The sequence below is a fragment of the Amphibalanus amphitrite genome, unplaced genomic scaffold (genome assembly GCF_019059575.1).
Source record: "Amphibalanus amphitrite isolate SeventyFive unplaced genomic scaffold, NRLGWU_Aamphi_draft 001253F_arrow, whole genome shotgun sequence".
Lineage (NCBI taxonomy): Eukaryota > Metazoa > Arthropoda > Thecostraca > Balanomorpha > Balanidae > Amphibalanus > Amphibalanus amphitrite.
In genome coordinates this window covers 56,860-74,839 of record NW_024882746.1, presented here as the reverse complement: position 1 = coordinate 74,839, position 17,980 = coordinate 56,860, and the positions used below count along the sequence as shown (strand labels likewise).

Genomic DNA, 17,980 nt, shown 5'->3' with positions numbered 1-17,980 from the left:
ATCAAATACGGTCGAAAGATCACCAAATGCCCTCGGGGCTGTGATCAGTTACGACCTGAACAAAAGCACCTTGACCTTGGCTTCCTCGAAAACTCCACGCGGAAGTGCGTGCCACAACGGACACCGCCTCAGATTAGCATCTGTTTAGTGTGTACTTGTAGTTACCACAACCCACCTTTTTGGATGTTTCCTTCCTAGACGGAGGTGCCTCGGCGAACGGTGAGAAGGGAGACTCCTGATGTCCCATTGCTCCAAACCTGGAGGCACAAACTAGGCTGTAACGCGGTGTTATGGCGAATTATGCGCTATGTAGAGGGACGTGACCGGTGCAAATACGAAGTTTATTCAGTAAGGTTCATAAATCATTTTTAAAGAAATGTAGAAAACAAAGCAATTTCTTTACTGGTGCATAAACCTCATGACTAAGGCAAAATATCTTGCCGTGGTGCTTTCACATTTATTTTGTCAAAATAATAGTAAAATGTAAATAAATCAAGAGACAATGCGGGAAACTGTATGAAATAATACATGCATCATTTTCATTCAACTCCCTCGCCCCCCCCCCCCAAACACACGTCCAAAAAATATAACCAGAGGCCATAAAACAGAAGGTTTTTCCAAGATTACTTTACTACTCTTTTCCACCTTCTGCCAGAGTCTATCGCCGCCCGTTCACACCACGGGCCTTCTGAGCGGCTCATTGGTGATTATCACATCACGCGGGCGCTCCCAACGCCCATCCATCAGTGAGCTATCAGGGGAATAATGGAAAAAGACGTCCATGGAAGTGAGATGTTCAGCGGGCGAAGCGTGGGGGATTATTTTCAAGGTCACTGAACGGTCACGGGTTAGCGGTCGTGTGGGGGTCATATGTTTAGATTCAATAGTCCCGGGACGTTATGTTTGGCCCTGGTATATTTTGGTTAATTTCCAAATATACTATTTGTCCCGGGTTGACTTTAGCAGTTTTGAAGATATTAGTCATTTAATGGGCTGCGATGACCGCGATGCTGAACGATGATGCCACAGCGCCAAAAATAAACCCATTAAGAGCATATATAACCAAATAAATCAAAACAAAACACTCAAAGAAATAACAAACTTTACATAAAAAATTGGCTTTTGAAATAGATCTTTAGTATCTACTACCTAGTCTGTGTAAACCCTTTAAAAGCTACGTACTATTGAATATTCGCTCGCAAAACATAACTTATTCGAATCAGAAAATGAACATATCGAACATATCGAGAACATATTGAGACACGAGCATATCGAGATGAATATGTGTCGCATCACATGGGAAGTAAGACGCCGCTAACCGTGTGAGGGCACGGCTCCAACAGTTTGTCCAACCCTCTGGTCAGGACTGATCGACGATGGGTCAGAAATCACCAGATCTGACTCAGCCAGTCCTAATCAATAATGGCTGGAGCCGCTGCCAGAATCGATAGATTAGTGTCCCAGGCTGACGTGTCTGGCACTTACGTGTTTTCACTGGACGAACGGAGGAAAATTGCGTCGCATTCAGATGTCATGTTAAATTTGGTGAATTTAGGTTTCATAATTCTTCAAGACATCAGATTAATTGAGCATGAAGGGGTCCACGAATATACAAGGTTCCTCGACAAGTGCATTGCCCAAAATTAAAAACCAAGCACATTAGTGGGCGCCAGTGCCTCGTTAGACGTTTTTAATGAAAACCAAACCAGGAACTACGAAGCTAGGGCATTTTAGAGCAGACAGACTCAGCCAGATGAATCCGCTACCTCATCGGTACGATAGCGATAGCCTACCGTCTGCTGGCATGGTGATGCCTGAAATCATGATTTCTCTCGTCCTGCCCTTTGTTCAATCATAGCGAATGCTTTTTTCACTTTTAGTCCTCCATATCCTCAACAAAAAAAAAATAATGACTACCAAAATACCTACATTATCCAAAATATTCACACTCCATCCATTCCAATTATATGAAGTTTGTTCGACCGTCGTATGGAATCTCCCCCACTTCAAGTACAATGCCCCAGCCGGAGTGCCATTCCAGAGCCCCCCCCCCCATCCCCGCTCAGACAATGAGTCGCCCCCGGCAAGGTCGGATGCCCCTCGCCCCACCCCATCCCCACCCCCTACCCACCACGATGCGACGCAATTTCTCTGGGCCCCCCGGGGCCCGAAACGGGCAACCTACAGCGAAGTCCAACCGCTCAGGCTCAAGCAGTGAGGGGGAGGGGGAGGGGGGATCAACCCCACATCACTAAGCGAGAGTAGAAACTTGGAGACTAGACAATTGGACGGTCCTGATTGAAGGTTTGTGTAGCCTTCAGGGAAGAGAGCAGAGGGGAGGGGAGGAAGAGGGATATAGCCAAGTGTTCCTTAGGCTGTAGAGCTGGGACGGAATGGTATGTTAAGTGGCTGAGCGGTAGACCGCGATATGTCCGATGCGTACAGCGTAGTACCGCGTGGAATGAGTATAAAACATAAACATCGCACTACATCAATGCAATTGCATCCGATCTTGAAATGAGGAGGTTAGAATGCAATACCGAATTCCTTCAGGCACATGCCTTCAATCATTGCACGCAATTCCGCGATAATAGCTTTTCCAGAAAATTGCAAGGGAATATGAAAACCCATCGGTATGACAATAAACGAAATATTTCCCAAATTCCTCGCAGACATTCATCAACAAAGCAGGCGTATGGGCCCCGATGAGGGATGTTCAACTATATTAAAACGTGTCCTGCCTTAAAATGGGTCGCTTCAGCCTTCTTATCGAATTAATGCTGAAATAACGTGCCGATCTAACAGGTCAACTGTCAAACGACTTGGAACCTTCGCATTTGAACCGAACTGCAATTTTCTCGTCAGTCTGAAGATAGGTGATCGGGACCAGAGCACCATACCATTTCTAGCTTGAACGCTGATTTTCTTCCGCAGATATTGCTAAACGTCTGTTATTTTCCTGATATCATCTTGTCCCGAAGGTCACATAAAATTCATGGGTGGAGGCATGCCACAAAAAAAAACTTATAACTTGGCCTTGCTGGCAACCGCTTGGTCCATGTGTTAGTTAAGTTTTACATGAGGCGGTAACATTGTATGAGATGTTTTTTTAAGAAAATGCATAGCGATTGGACGAATACGAGCGTAAAAGCTACCTATATTGGAAACGAATAAGTCAAACTGCAACACAATGCCTAGCAGCATTGTAGGAAGAATCAAACTCAACAAATTGCGATTCCAAATGCGCAGTCAGGGAATTGTAACAAGTAATCCACAAAAATGTAGCTCCTTTCTAAATTTACCTCACTAATGATTCACCAAAATGATGGAAATGAGCCAAAAAGCAACGCGCTGAACTGGTAATACAACTTCAAACAGAAACAATAGTAACATCAAAAGTCCTATTAAACTAAAACTCCCAGCAGCTCGTTCCCAAACACCCCATGTCCACTCACCTTTGATGTATCGGTCGGCTCACTGTGTGTGATCTCGTAGATTATTCGACCTCCAGAAAGCGTCTTCGCTTCTGCAAGGTCCTGTCCTCCTCTTCGACTCTCGATTAGCTTCCTGAAGAAGTCTCTTCGCGCTTCCGAGAAGTTTCGGCGTCCTTCTCGTATCCTCACTGATGAGGACTTCAGTTACCTTCTCAGTGAGAAGGTGGTTTCGGTCTTACGCTTATGGGGCCCACCACTGTTCTGTCCACAATGCCCCCAGTTCCAACGCAGAGCGTCTATAGCCGGCTTCGTCACGGAAGCCGTAACGAAAGTCGTCACAGGGCGGCCGCGGCCACCGTCACTTTGCCAACATCAAACCGTCACAGCTTTTTCCACAACGAAACCAGATGAAAGGTGAGTCGCGGTAACTTGCTGGTCAGGATGTCCTAACTCCTAATTAAGCACTTCGTCTTGAGCACTTAGCAAGACGCCCACAATCGCGGGACATCGATAGAGTCCTGAGCTCTTTCAGGTACTGACCAGGTCTTGGCCAAGCAGTTTAAGCACTGAACTTATCCGCCAGGCTTGGTACTGGCTTGCACTGGCCTTGCTTTGATCTGGAGGCAAGCTAACACTAGCCGCTAGACAGGTACTGACAGGGCACAAACAAAAGGATTCTCGCGAGCGCAGTGCGCGGTTGAGTTATATCAGGTCCAGCTTACTGCGCTTAACTTAATCCGCTCTTAGCTTAAGGTACACCAACGTACGTCAAAATTCAGCTGTCACTTAGCCATAAATACGCCACAGTTAAAATACAAATACGGGTCAACAGCAATGACCGTTCATTGGGCAAACGGTTGTCCAAAACCGACTTAGTTTGTGTCACGATCCAAATTCCTCACCAAGTCAGGTCCTTCTTACGTCAACCACGACACCACGTCCCCAGTTCAACCACGACAAAGTCTCGCAGACAGCACTGAAGCACGTAGCGTCCCCGAAACTAGCGCTTTTGCGTTTACGAAGGTGCCGGGCGCTGGGTGCGCGGATTGAAGTCACGCTGGCGGTACATGGTTGACGTTCACAGATAGACTATGGCTGCTTCAGGGACCTCGTGGAGATGATCTGCCATGTCAACATTGGGCTGAGAGCCTGTCGCGGCCCGACATCCGAGGGGCGAAGACGAAACCCTGTCGGGAGAGGGGGAGGTCAGCGTGGGCCATGTCGGTGAGAAGGGGATAATCACGTGGAGGATCCACAGGGGATCCGCAAGTGAAGATCCGCAAGTGGGGGTACGCACTCATCCGCACCCCACATCTCCACCTGGAAAGGCGAGGCGTTAGCACATGAGGATGTGGAGTAAGAAGGGCAGCAGAAAAGGCTAGATATGAGGGGCATATGCCGAAGGAGGAAGAAAAGCCATACCGCGAAGGGGGAGGTCAGAGGTGTGGTTGCACTAGCTTGCCACAGTGAGGTTAAGCTAATAATTCAGACGCCAATTAGAACCAATGAAGATACAAAAAAAAAAAAAAACAGGAAACGTTATCTAGTTATCAAAAACATCAACTGCTTAAGGTAAGGTTTAGGTAAAGTTAAAAAGCAATGCCGACCAAGATCTTTTTCGTAGCAGCATTCTAGAACGGAGTTTGCTATTGACCCGCTCCCGGATAGTTGGTCAACCGGTGCTCTGCCGAGAGCTTCCACCTAATACCACAGAGGACCGGATCAATGGCCGGAGGCAGCGCTCTTATCAACGACCGCCACTGATTGGTCCTGGCGCCGGTCTCGACAATGGAACCAATTGAGCGTTCCACCGACCAACCGCCACAATGAGAGGTGGTCAGAGCTGGCGGTCTTGCTGCGCCCAGTGAGTTCGTAATTAGCCGAGAGGGATTCTTGGAGTCTTTCGAGAGCCTAAATCGATTGCCGAAAGCTGCACCAAGTTGATCTTCAGTGGGATGAAAGGGATTCTTGGGAAGTCCTTCACAGAGGATTCTAAATAAATTAGCGGAAACTACATCAAGGAGATCTTCAGTGAGACGAGATTCTCGCTAATTCTGCATTTCTGGCACTGATAACTAGTTCAGAATTAGCTCAACAAGACTGATTCCATTAGGCATAGGTACTTAGCCGTCTTTGATGAAATCCCTCGGATCCACCAGTGCCCTAGAGAATAATCACATGACTACAACTGGCAAGTGTAGCTTTGTTAAACATTTCGGCGGGGGAGATCGCAACATCAACGATCTCGAACTACTCATACCATTTAGTCCCTAAGTTTTTGTTTTCCTAACTTTTGAATAGTTTCGTTATAGACCCACCATCTAATCACCTTCGCCGCTGACTGACACAACTAACCAGTCTTCCCTTCCCTCTTCGCCGATTCCCGCGGCCAATCGACCCAAATCCCCCTCCCTCGGTCACCTGACCCAAACTCCCCCCGCCCCTGGGGCTCCGTCTGGAAGCTCCCGTACCGAGCCCCCCGGCATCCTGAGGAGTCCGGTGTCAGAAGCACGTGATGTGACCCTTGGTGACGCATCCGCCGGCCGGCAGCCCCACATTTGATAAGACTCGCGCCTTAACTCGCGCCTCAGTCATCTGGGTGCTCTGATGACGACACAGTTCAGATACGCCATAGCCACAGAAATTTCCGGGGCAGTCGATCCCGAGAGTTCAGCAGGGTTCTAGAACCATCCCGAATGACGAATACCAAGCGAGCACGAACAGCTTCTAAGCTTCAGAACAATCGCATACTCGGCAAGAGTTAGAGCCACCACGAGTCCCACGAGGCGAGATCGTTACGAAGCGTCCTACAACCATCCAACCCAACCACACCCTTGAGAGCGGCACGCCATCGTAACGTGCTCCACAAGCGTGGGCAAAGCAGGAAGTCTGCTCACGAAGACAATGATCTCCCCCAAACGTCCCCTGGCATTCAGATCAGTTTGCCCGCTTCTTCTGGGTCTACATGGGGAGATGAAGGACGCCGGGAAGGATGAAATGAGTAAGACACATTGCAGCTTCCTGAGGGGCTTTGGGGACTGATTGGTAAGTAAATGAGGGGCAAACACTTCTCTGTCGGTGAGGATAGAGGATATGGGAGTGGAGGGAAGGAAGCGTTACGTCGGCGAAATGAGAAGGATGTGGGTGATATGTTGGTTCCTTCCAAAACGAAACCCACTACACACCGTAAAATATCACATAATAAGCCCAGATTCCCAATGCATGTGAACTGTGACGGTCTTCATCTTCCATAGGCACCCTGTGTGTCTAGCCTACGACTTACATCATCCCTATACAAATCACCCAGGTACTGATGCATCGCCGACAATTGATCAACAAGATACTGGTCACGTGACAACGATATACTTGGCCAGCGCTTCGTGACAGGGTCAGTATAAGAGACACGTGACCCAGCTATGGCTATCCAGGGCTGTCGGAGACATCTCCACAGGAGAACAGCGAGAAGAGGCACGTGATCCACCATAGTCTGTTATCCCGGCCTGCCGGAGACACCTCCACTGAAAAATGGCCAGTCACGTGACAAACAAGGCTGCGGGTGACGCCTCCACTGTAAGGTGGTCATAAAAGACACGTGACCACGCTATAGTTAATAGTTATCCAGGGCTGACAGGGGCGCCTCACAAACGGCAATGGACTTCCGCCACCGGCAGATATATGGCTGAAATAATGGTGCCGGGAGCTGCAGAGCCGGATGGCTGGGTTTAACAGTGGGTCAGATGGACACTGGACAGGAAGAAACTAATTCGCCCGCCGGTAGATAGTTTTAGGATGGCGAATATAAACGAAACCGAGTCTTAAATAGGTCAAGAACTTTGATGCCATAGCCATAAGCCATAAGCGTTTATTAGAATTCTTCCACGTAGTGGCTAATGAACGTGAAAGGTCTCCTTTCACATTTGATCCCAGGAGGAGATGCTTTACAAACTTCTTAAGATGATGGAGAATCTCACATTCTCACAATCTCCGAAGGTTGATATGACAACCATCGCTGTTTGAACTGCAAGCTCCGGTGTTATAAATGCACCAGAAATGTCCCATGCGGCGCTGAGTACGCTGAAGATAGTGTTGTCACATGCATTTATCACTGTCGAGAGTCTTCGCACACAGACACGACACAGAATAACATTAGCTGATGTTGGAGGGATATGCAAATTCGAAATTAGAAGGCATTGAAGCTCATGGTCCTGCTTATGAGAGCCATTGCGACTTCAGGATCACGTGTCGGAACTCGAATGACCCCGAGTGCACGTGCAAATATCCGAAGAGACCATCGGAAGCAGCGGGAGAACTGAGAGGCACCGCTCCAAAAACGTTTCACCAGTCATAGTTTGCCTTTGTATCATTCCATACCTAATGCGTCATTCAAAATCAGCATTCCTCCATTACAGGAGACATCCATCGTTCTATGCAGAGGAGAGCACGTTTTCGCAGCATCAAGCACCATGGGGAGAGACAGGTTACTCCAATATGCCCCGCCCATCCCGTGGATTCGCCATTACGAACAGCGGGAAGGAAGACTAGTAAAAATTAGCAGCACCACTCAACAGTTCCACGCCAAACACTTGCATAAACAACTCCTGGCAGGCTCAGGAAAACCCCAAAGTTATCACGACATGTAACATGCACAATTATCACTCTCTTACCCTTTCCGGTGTTCGATAAGAGCACAACAACGCAGTAGCGCGCCTCCTTGCACCCGCCGCGCCGCACCACGCGCCCACCACTCCCCTCAGCGACCACTACACGGGCGGAGCGGTCAGAAGGAGAGAGGAAGAGAGGGAGACAGACAGAGGGACGGAGATGACTGGTGCGGTGAGCGGCGGCAGCTCCCGCCCGGCCCCGCTCCGACGGCCGACTGGCCGGTGTAGGTCGCCCTCCCTCCTCCCCGCCCGCCCCGCCCCGCCCCGGGCTGGCACCGCCGCGCCGCCGCCGACGGAGTTGGCTGCTCGCGCCGCCCCGCAGCTCTGCGCAGCGCGGCGCGCAGCTCGGGCGAAGCTCGGGGCGAGCTTTGCGCAGCGCGGGGCGCAGCTCGGGGCCGCTTGGTGCTTAGCGCAGCTGGGCGGCAGTCCCCAGCCGTCTCAGAGTCGGACGACTCGGGTCGGCTCCCATGGGAGAAGGCGCTCAATGTTGGTGGCAGTCCAAGGAGGTAAAACAATTGGCCGATGTGAGTTTGTTGTCATGGGTTGGGACGGGAGAGGTGTGCTGACAGCCATCGCGTCGGTCGTCTGATGTATGGTAGCAAAGGCGCTTTCAATTGGTTCGTAGCTAATAAGCTAAGGAGTTACCCTCTTACGCTTCGTTCATTCAAGCTTCCCAATTCCCGTCCTCCAAAAACATCGACACTTCGGCCGGGCCCGGGGGTAATCCCCAACACCGCAGCTCAGGGGGCGGCGTCCCCCCCCCCCCCCACCGTCTAACTCCATAAGAAGGGAGCTACGAAGATAAAAGTGGTACCAACCGAAAGGTCTTTACGAGGCGATTGTAAAGCACACATAATTGTCGACCTCAGGTCGATTTTCAAGGTCAGAGATAAAGGTCAAAGGCAAAAAACAGCATATGTGTAGTGATATCAAAGCAAGTCTTTCAGAGGACGGAGGGATGCATAAAACGGCAAAAATGGGTGTTAAACAAAAGAAGAGAATCTGAGGATTCTAATGACGTGCCCAACATTCAAGGTCAAAGTCCAGCTCACGCTCAAAATTGACCTCAAACTTTTCACTTTTTCGTATATCTTATATAGTAAATTTCAAGATGTTTTGAAATGTTTTGAAGCTTGCCAGGTCCCTACTTTTGGTTTACCTTACGATACAAGGCTGCTCCAAGGTCAAAGTCACGGAAGAGTATCCTTGTTAGAGGCTATTTCACTGATTCAAGTCGGACATAACAATCAACACATTTCTGCCATCCTGAGGCTCTAAATGAATGGTTAGAGCAAAATGGATGCAAAATTTGTGATCAGCAGCTACGAGTCTATCTTACATGACCTTTCATGTGTCAAGGTCAACCAAAGGTCATTCGAGGTTACATGAGGTGAACATAAAACTTGGCCTTTTCCAAACAAAATACATATCATTCGACGCGGCTTGACAAGAAGAATGCGATAGTACCACCGCGCCGTTGTAGCTCCAGGACAGGACCATTTTTGTAGATGAGTTATTTGCGATAAAACCCCAGCTTGGGGTCGCTGACCTGACCTCTGAACTCAGATCATCAAAACTATTCCTTGTAATATTCCTAGGTCAAACACTACACAACCATGCTCGTAATTTGCCTTTATCTTTAAAACTATATTTTTGGCACCTGTTTGGAGTTCACGTCTCTGGCGCCGAAGTTTGCTGTGCTGTGCTGTGCTGTGCTGTGCTGTGAAAATCTATAAAAAATCGACCCTGTGACGTGATCAAAGGAGCTGTTAAAAACTTTTAGCTCAGAAGATGTCAAATTGATGGGGGAAAAGGTATTGAATGTTTCGCTTTCCTATACCTAATCGTTCGGGAGCTATCGCCAATATTCGCCAGAGGGGTGGGCAAAAACGCCCCCCCCCCAACCCCGGGCCCGCGAGGATAAACTTAACGCGGAGCACACATAAAAAAATTAGAAGCAACTGCCCAGAAATAGCGTGTGAGTGATCCATTTGGAATTATCATCTATTTGGATTGATGGATAAAATATCTATCATTATCCTACCATTCCATCGATACATTACCGTTGGAATCCATTCTTCAAGCACACCGGTGTTCTCAGTATTTATATACTTCAAGGAGCTGCCTTGGGCACAGCATGCTACAATGCCTCCACCCACGACATATTGCCATAGCAACTACCGAACGACCTCCTCCCCTAGGTCACTGTCGGACCGCTCAAGGTCTTGTGGCAACGTGCAAATGATCACCTGGCAACAAGCCGTTGGGCCCGGGGGAGTGGGTCAACCTAAGGCCCTAAAACATACCGGGTCCACCGGTGGTGCCCGCGGAAAGGCGATAGAGGTGATAGTGATATTCTGTTGTTCTGCATGTGATAAACAAGGAACAGTGCATCAGCCATCAGTATTCAGTAGTCATAGAAGCCTCTATTGGTCAGGTTGCAGCGTTCATGATGGAAAACAATGATCTTCATAATGATAGCTTGCTAGAAAACAATATAAAATAGTTGCATAGTCTCGTAAGCTGATGCGCCCCAAGAGATCTAATTTATTACCATTGTAGTGTAGCTATCACAAACCGGATGACCTGGACAGTCGACATGCCCATTAAAGCAATAATCTACCGTCAACGAATGAAAAGATCGGATAAGGAACACGACAAGTTCCATTCTTTTCTTTACCCGCAATAATCAATTTTTCTCAATCTGATCAATGCACGCTGCGTTCGAATCGCAATACTCATTACGGAGCGAGCGAAGCGAGCGGAGTCTTACGTAGAATAACGGAAATTTCTGAGTATGAGCGGCCCGCCGCACACTGGTCGGAAACGCCCTCACGAGAGGCCACGGGCGATTCCGGAGTTTTGGATTATTTTTTATATAGATCGATTTGAAATTGATCAAATTATTATACTTAGGCCAAAAAAAAACTAATCCGGGTGGCCAAAAATAACTGTAATCAGCCCCCGAAGATGGGGTATCCCAGAACTCGGAAACTGACGCGGAGCAAGTGGTTTCTTGAGCCGGATATTCAGTCTTATTGCTGATAGACACCAAATTGAAATCCCACATATTATGCATCAAAATGTTCGTTATGAAGTTGCCGACTGGTCAGTGCAAAATTTTTGGTATGCTTTTTCCCTAACTAAGATTTACTGTAGCTTTTTTATGAAGGCTCTCCTACAGTGATTCTGGAATATAACTGCAAAGTTTAGGTAAGGAAACAACAGGTAGTCCCATCTAGTTCCACTCTGATTTTTTGTGAGATGAAGCAGGATTTAAATTTACACCAGGGCAACATAAAAGCTAACTGCGCATATTTGCGCAAAATTTGCAGGAGCCGCTCTTCCTACCCAACTACCGCCCGCCCCGCCCCAGTTTCGGCTCGGCCGCCGCGCCCGGCTTACGCTGACCTGTGTGGCCTGCACGCATCCATGCGTAGTTGACTGATCATTAAAAACAGATGCGCTTGAGTTTATGAATTTTGTGAAAAGCGCGTTTTATGTATGCATTTATGTATGTATTGACATCAAAAGCCTTCCACATATTGCGTGGCGATTACGGCTTGCATTTAGAGAGCCTTGCTATTGGGGCATTCCACGATAGATCGTACCACTTTTTTCCAATTTGACACCCTCATCTCTCGGAATTTGATGAGAATTGGTCTCAGGGGTAATCAGGGGCTCTGAATCCACCTGTAACAATTTCAGGCTTATCAGATAAGTGTTTTTTGAGTTATGGTGTATAACATTTTTTGGATCTTGCTTTGCAGCGCTAAGTTTGGCGGGCTGTAACTCTAAGACGGATTATTCAAATGCCAAATGTTATATAACATTGAACTTGCAATGAAACAGAGATTAATATGTATTTTTGAAATTTCGAAAAATACGCTATTTTTGATATATGACATATCGAGTTTTCTTTCATTTGTATTTTTTGGACTTTGGGACCAAATTTTTTTGAATTTTTATTTCTTTAAAAAAATATTTGGCTCATTGTTAAGAAGTAAGCAAAAAATTAGGAAGGTGTTCTTTCTATAAATGTATTTATTTTACGTCACGATAACGGTTTAGAATAGTGATTTCGGGAGGGGAGCTTACAAATGGCGTGGTAAAGCTGCCTAGTGACATCACGGGTTACTGAAAGTTCAATTTAAGTCTGAGTCATCTGAAAAAAAGTGAAAAGAGGGTTCATCCAACCCTCTTTCCTATAAGCGCGAGGGTGAAAAAGGCTGTTTGGTTCTGACATTGTTTTGGACGCCAATGACCATAGCTGTCCGAGATAAAAGTTACAGGACGCATACATGGTGTCCTCCAGAGGTCTCACAACTTGTATATCTGGGAATTTTTCAAGGTTACACGAGGTCAGGTCAGTCACGTGACATCACTGTTACAAATCAATGGGATAATATAAAAACTGTTATTTTGGCGCCGAAAATGATCTAAAACTATCCCACGTACATGGTATCGTGATTTCATGCACTCCTCGCAAAGTCCAATGCTTTACTTTTGCATTGTTAACCTTGCGTGACGTCATTTATGACGTCACTAGGGTCGTACGAGTTTTTCGTCAATAACTCCCGATCAAATGGAGCTAGAGAGTCGGGAAAGCCACCAATGGACTCGGGAAGACCTTCCGAATCGAATGATATGCCATATGACATCCTTTGCCCAGCTTCGTGACCTGAGGGGCTCTGACCTGACCTTGACCCGAGGTCAACTACTTAAGTTGACCTCACCCTAGCAAAAAGTATACCATTCGATGCACCTGATCTAGGCGAACACAATGATGCCAAAATCGCGGCTCTGCGGCTATTTTTTGCAAAGTTATTTACTAAAAACCGAACCCGTAACTTCAGTCACGTGACCTGACCTCAGACGCTACCGGTTAACCTGAGACCTTAAAATCGGGTACCAATCGCTGCGACTTGTAACGGCACACACGCTCGTTTTTTCCGCGAGGCTCTAGCTCTATTAGAAGCGAAACGGCGTGCTGGGGTCGTATCAACCCCTCCGAAACCCATTTTGTTTGCGGGAAAATGAGGAACTTATAGAAAGAACACCTTTCTAATTTTTTGCATGTCGATTTGCAATGACATGAAGTTTATTTTGAAAAAATAAAAATGTGAAAAATTTTGGTTCCAAAAATCATTAGAGACAAATGAAAAAAGATTAAGGTTTTTGCTCAACAATGAAATTTTTTCTTTGGAATTTTTAAATAGTAATATTAATTTTTGATTCATCGCAAGCTTAGTGTTGTTTACTTTTTGTTGGTTGCTTAACCCGTTTTTGAGTTATAAGCCATCAAACTCACCGTTACATACCGAAGTTAAAAAAATGTAATGCAATATAACTCAAAAAGTTTTGATCTGAGAAGTCTGATATTTTGCCAGGCGTCTTTGGGGCCTATGTTTACCCCTAGGACCGATTTTCATTAAAATCTGAGAGATGAGGGTGACGGGCCTGGTACGATCTATCGTGGAATGCCCCTATTGACAACCATCACTCGGCTGAAGAAAGTGGAAATTAAAACCTTCGTGAATATAAGACGCTGCAAATATAGGACACCTGTCACTGACGTCGGGTTACCTTGGGCCGTCTTTTTACATTAGATCACAATTCCGGTATTTAACCCTGGCCGGACCGATTGGTTTTTTATATTGACCGGGGAGGGTTGGTACAACTCCCTCGCCGTTTCGCCTCTAAATGAGCTAGAGCCTTGCGAAAAAAACGAGCTTGTGTGCCGTTATAAGACGCAACAATTAGGTACTACCCGATTTTAAGGTCTTAGGTCAGCCAGTGACCTCTTAGGTCAGGTAAGTGCCACAAGGCACGGGCTCGGTTTTAGGTTAATTACTTTGCCAGAAATGGTCGCACTGCCGCGATTTTGGCATCATCGTGTTTGTCTAGCTCAGGCGCGTTGAATGCTATACTTGGTGTTCGGGTGAAGTCAACTTAAGGTGTTAACCTCGGGTCAAGGTCAGGTCGGGTCGGAGCCCCTCAGGTCACGAAAATGGTTGAAGGAGGTCATATCGCATTCATTCGATTTGGCAGGTCTTCCTGAGTCCAATGGCGGCTTTCCCGACTCTCTAGCTCCATCTGATCAGGAGTTATTGACGAAAAACTTATATGGCCTTAGTGACGTCATAAATGACGTCACGCAAAGTCAACAATGTTTAAGTGAAGCACTGGACCTTGCAAGGAGTGCATGAAACCATTCCCGGTGCTCGAATAGCAGCTCCCAATTTCCCTTGTTGACTTAAAGTGGTGCTAGATCCTGTATTATACTCAATTATGACGTCATAACTTAACAGATTGACGTTATATATTTAGTGCTTGACATCCAAATGATAGCTTACATATGACAGAGAAGGTATGCAAAGTTTTATGAAGTTTGCTTCACTAGTTGTGGAATAACAAGCAAAAAACTTTTGCGGAAAGGCCGCTGGCCTCTCGCTGGAGCGTTTCCGACCAGTGTGCGCCGGCCGGCCGGCCGGCCGTGGTCACGATTCTGCGACGCTTATATCTCAGCAACCACTTGACCGATTTACATGCGGTAATTTTTGTAGGGTAGCATCATTCCTTCTACCAAGTATTGGACTATTCCCGATGCATGTGGATGACCCCTTATGCACGTGCACGTGCCACGTGCAAAACGAAGAGGTGTCACTTTTGTAATTGTTGCAATATCTCGGTAACTACTTGGCCGATTGCGCTGAAAGTTGGCATGTAGGTAGGCACCCACTAGGCACTGCATATCCATGTGCCAGAGTTGGGGTGCTGCTGCACGTGCGCACGTGCAGGGGTCGATTCCAGATCTCGAGAACGGCTGGACCGATGGCGCTCAAATTTGGTACACGGTTAGGGACCGGTTAGTAGGGTGCCGTGCACAAGTCAGTTGGGACCCATTTTGCACGTGCGCACGTGCAGGGTGCCGCTTCCAGATCTCGAGAACGGCTGGGCCGATTGTGCTCAAATTTGGCACATCGCTAGAGACCGGTTAGTAGGGTGCCGTGCACAAGTCAGTTGGAGGTACCCCCTCGAAATTTCGCACGTGCAAGGCTCACCCTCTCGCTCGCTCCGTTAGTCGCCCCAAAAGGCGTTATACTGGTGGATATCATCCATAAGAACACAGACGGCTGCAGGAGCTCATTGGGATCCTGATTCAGATGCTTCAGTCATGATTTCCTATTAAGACACATGAACTCAACAAAATGCCTGGCTTATAATATTACATCTATGATAGTGTTTGGAAAGATCAAAGAACTAAGTAGAGACGGGAATGATGATAAAGATAAAGGGAGGCATTAGTCTGGGTGGCAACCCTGGTACGTTGCCGGGGCTGAGGCCGTCGTGTCTTATGATAATAAGACACGACGATCTCATGAGAACAGGCGTAATAACTCCTGTACGTGTCTACTCGTATGTCATATTGTGAGTATGCAAATGTGTGTTGGCTTGTGTTCCCAATGTCTTGCCATGTTGGACCCATAATAGCAGCCTGTAGCAGGGACGTAGCCAAGGGGGCCACGGGGCCATGCCCCCCCCCCCCATGACGGCGAAAAATAAAATAAAATAAAATAAAATAAAATAAAATAAAATAAAATAAAAAAATAAAATAAAAAAAGAAAATAAAATGAAATAAAATAAGAAATAAAAATGAATATAATTGGTGCGCAAACACCCCCAAATACCTATAGTGGGCCAAATCCGAGAAGTTTTCCTTTTTGGAGGGAGTAGGTACGACACTAGACCGCGACGTGTGGCCTCTCCCTCAGCAAAATTCTGGCTACGTGCCTGACCTGTGGTCTGTGGACTGTGGACTGTGGAGGGTTCCAGTTTGTTTGTTTTGTTGGGTTAGGCCCTTTCGGTCTGACAAGACCATTTCAGAGCCGGGAGGATGATAGGATATAGGGGGAGACATTGGTCTGGGCAGGCATCCTAGTGAGTCGCCGGGGCTGAGCCCGTCCAAAGGACAGGCCACCCAGCCCCAAGGCACTCACTGCACCCGCCACCCGGCTACGGGGTGCGCTCCCTCGGGAGCAGCGGTGCCGCTCCAAGGGAGCAGCCCGCATGAGATAAAGTTGCCTGCCCAACCCGGAAGGGGGTTGTGGCGTGGAGGAGAAGGATTTCTGTATCCTGAGGATAGAAGCACGGAAAGGTGAGGGTTCCAGTTTGTTTGTTTGTTTGTTTTGTTGGGTTAGGCCCTTTCGGTCGACAAGACCATTGCAGAGCCGGAAGGATGATAGGAATTAGGGGGAGACATTGGTCTGGGCAGGCACCCTAGTGAGTCGCCGGGGCTGAGCCCGTCCAGAGAACAGGCCACCCCGCCCCAAGGCACTCACTGCACCCGGCTACGGGGTGCGCTCCCTCGGGAGCAACGGTGCCGCTCCAAGGGAGCAGCCCGCATGAGATAAAGTTGCCTGTCCAGCCCGGAAGGGGGTTGTGGCGTGGAGGAGAAGGATTTCAGTATTCTGAGGATAGAAGCACGGATAGGTGAGGGTTCCAGTCTAAATATCTATAACAAATACAAAATTGATTTAGGAGTCTTTGACTCTTTGGGATCTTTGATTGACTCTTTGACAATTTCGAATCTTTGGACGAGAACATGCAATATCCCTAGACACGCTCCCCGCGATCGGGCGAGCATCCAGGTCAAACACTATATTCCCCAAGTCCGCAAGTCCGAAGTCGCAATGCTTATGCATCCTCACCATCAGCACGAAATTAAGTCGATACGTACGACACCTAGCGAGCGCGCCGTAAGCTATATCTCGTCACTCGAACACCAGTCGGAGTCAGGTAGCTCAGCTTTCGACAGCTGCCGCTACAGTACCCGTGGCGCTTCGATCGCAGCGAAGCGAGTTGGTCATATGGGCCAAGATTGCATGGGCTACATTATACCAGCTAATTGCTGAATGTATTGCAAAATGCAAACCATTATCCATCGTCCGGCGACGGGGAGGGGGGGGGGGGTTGATTGACACCCCCAGACCCTCAACCCCTAAACTTTTCGTAAATACCGTACAACTCTGGGGCATCCTTTTGGTACAATGGCACATCACCTGAAAAGTTCACGTCACAGTCATTACTTACAGGACAGGTTACCAACTTACCAGGTTACAAAAACCGGTACAAGGTAAGGGCTTACAACATCCGTTCCGTCGTATCTATCCTCAAAATACTGAAATCCCTTTTCCCACGCCCCAACCCTGTTCCGGGCTGGACAGGCAGTTTTATCCCATGGACAGGCAGTTTTATCCCATGCGGGCTGCTTCCTTGGAGCGCACCGCAGCTCCTGAGAGAGCCACCCACGGAACATGGAACATGGAAACCGGGTCAATATTAAACGTTGACATACAGGGCGGGGGGGGGGGCATTCGGTCCCCCCGGAAACTGGATTTCTCGAGAAACGCCAGACCGATTGCCATGTGGCATAGGCATAGGCATAGGTACAGCATGTGACAGCTCTCATATTGATCAAAGTACATGCATTATCGATTAAAAAACGTTTGTTCGAGATCCAGGGGCGATATCGATGCATAAGTAGAGCGATAGGCAGAGATGCTAGTCGCACAGATCCACAAGCACATATCGATTCAGCACCAGCCACTGCCACGGTTCTAAAGTCGTCCAAACAGTCCCAGATTGATTGGTCTTTGGGGAGTAGCTCCTGCCGATCTGTGACGTCATTCTCGAAACACTATAGACTCCGCCCACTCTGACATCTGATCGGCCGGGTTTTGATACAATCCAGAATCAGCCGGGTTTTGATACAACCCAGGGAGGGTCATCTTGTAGCCAGTTGCTCATCCTCCGCCGCCGGCGTTAGGTCGGCCCCCGCCTGCTTTGGGACTTAGCCTGTCCTTCTGAATCGCGGTGCTCTTC

At 47.8% G+C, this 17,980-nt stretch overlaps 1 protein-coding gene across 3 annotated transcripts in view; it reads right to left on the bottom strand.

Annotated features, from left to right (window-relative positions):
* LOC122371528 (protein FAM13A-like) overlaps positions 1–17,980 on the bottom strand; it is a 146,330-nt gene that overhangs the window by 107,206 nt on the left and 21,144 nt on the right. The window contains exons 1-3 of one of the 3 annotated variants that reach the window (XM_043347906.1): positions 8,099–8,366; positions 3,456–4,621; positions 176–257 (exon numbers count right to left, since the gene is read on the bottom strand). In XM_043347906.1, coding sequence (XP_043203841.1) covers positions 176–247 — 72 coding nt within the window. In that variant the 5' untranslated portion in view covers positions 248–257; positions 3,456–4,621; positions 8,099–8,366. Of the gene's footprint in view, positions 1–175; positions 258–3,455; positions 4,622–8,098; positions 8,367–17,980 lie in introns of those variants that run through there. The other 2 variants (XM_043347908.1, XM_043347907.1) reach the window with 2 other exon arrangements.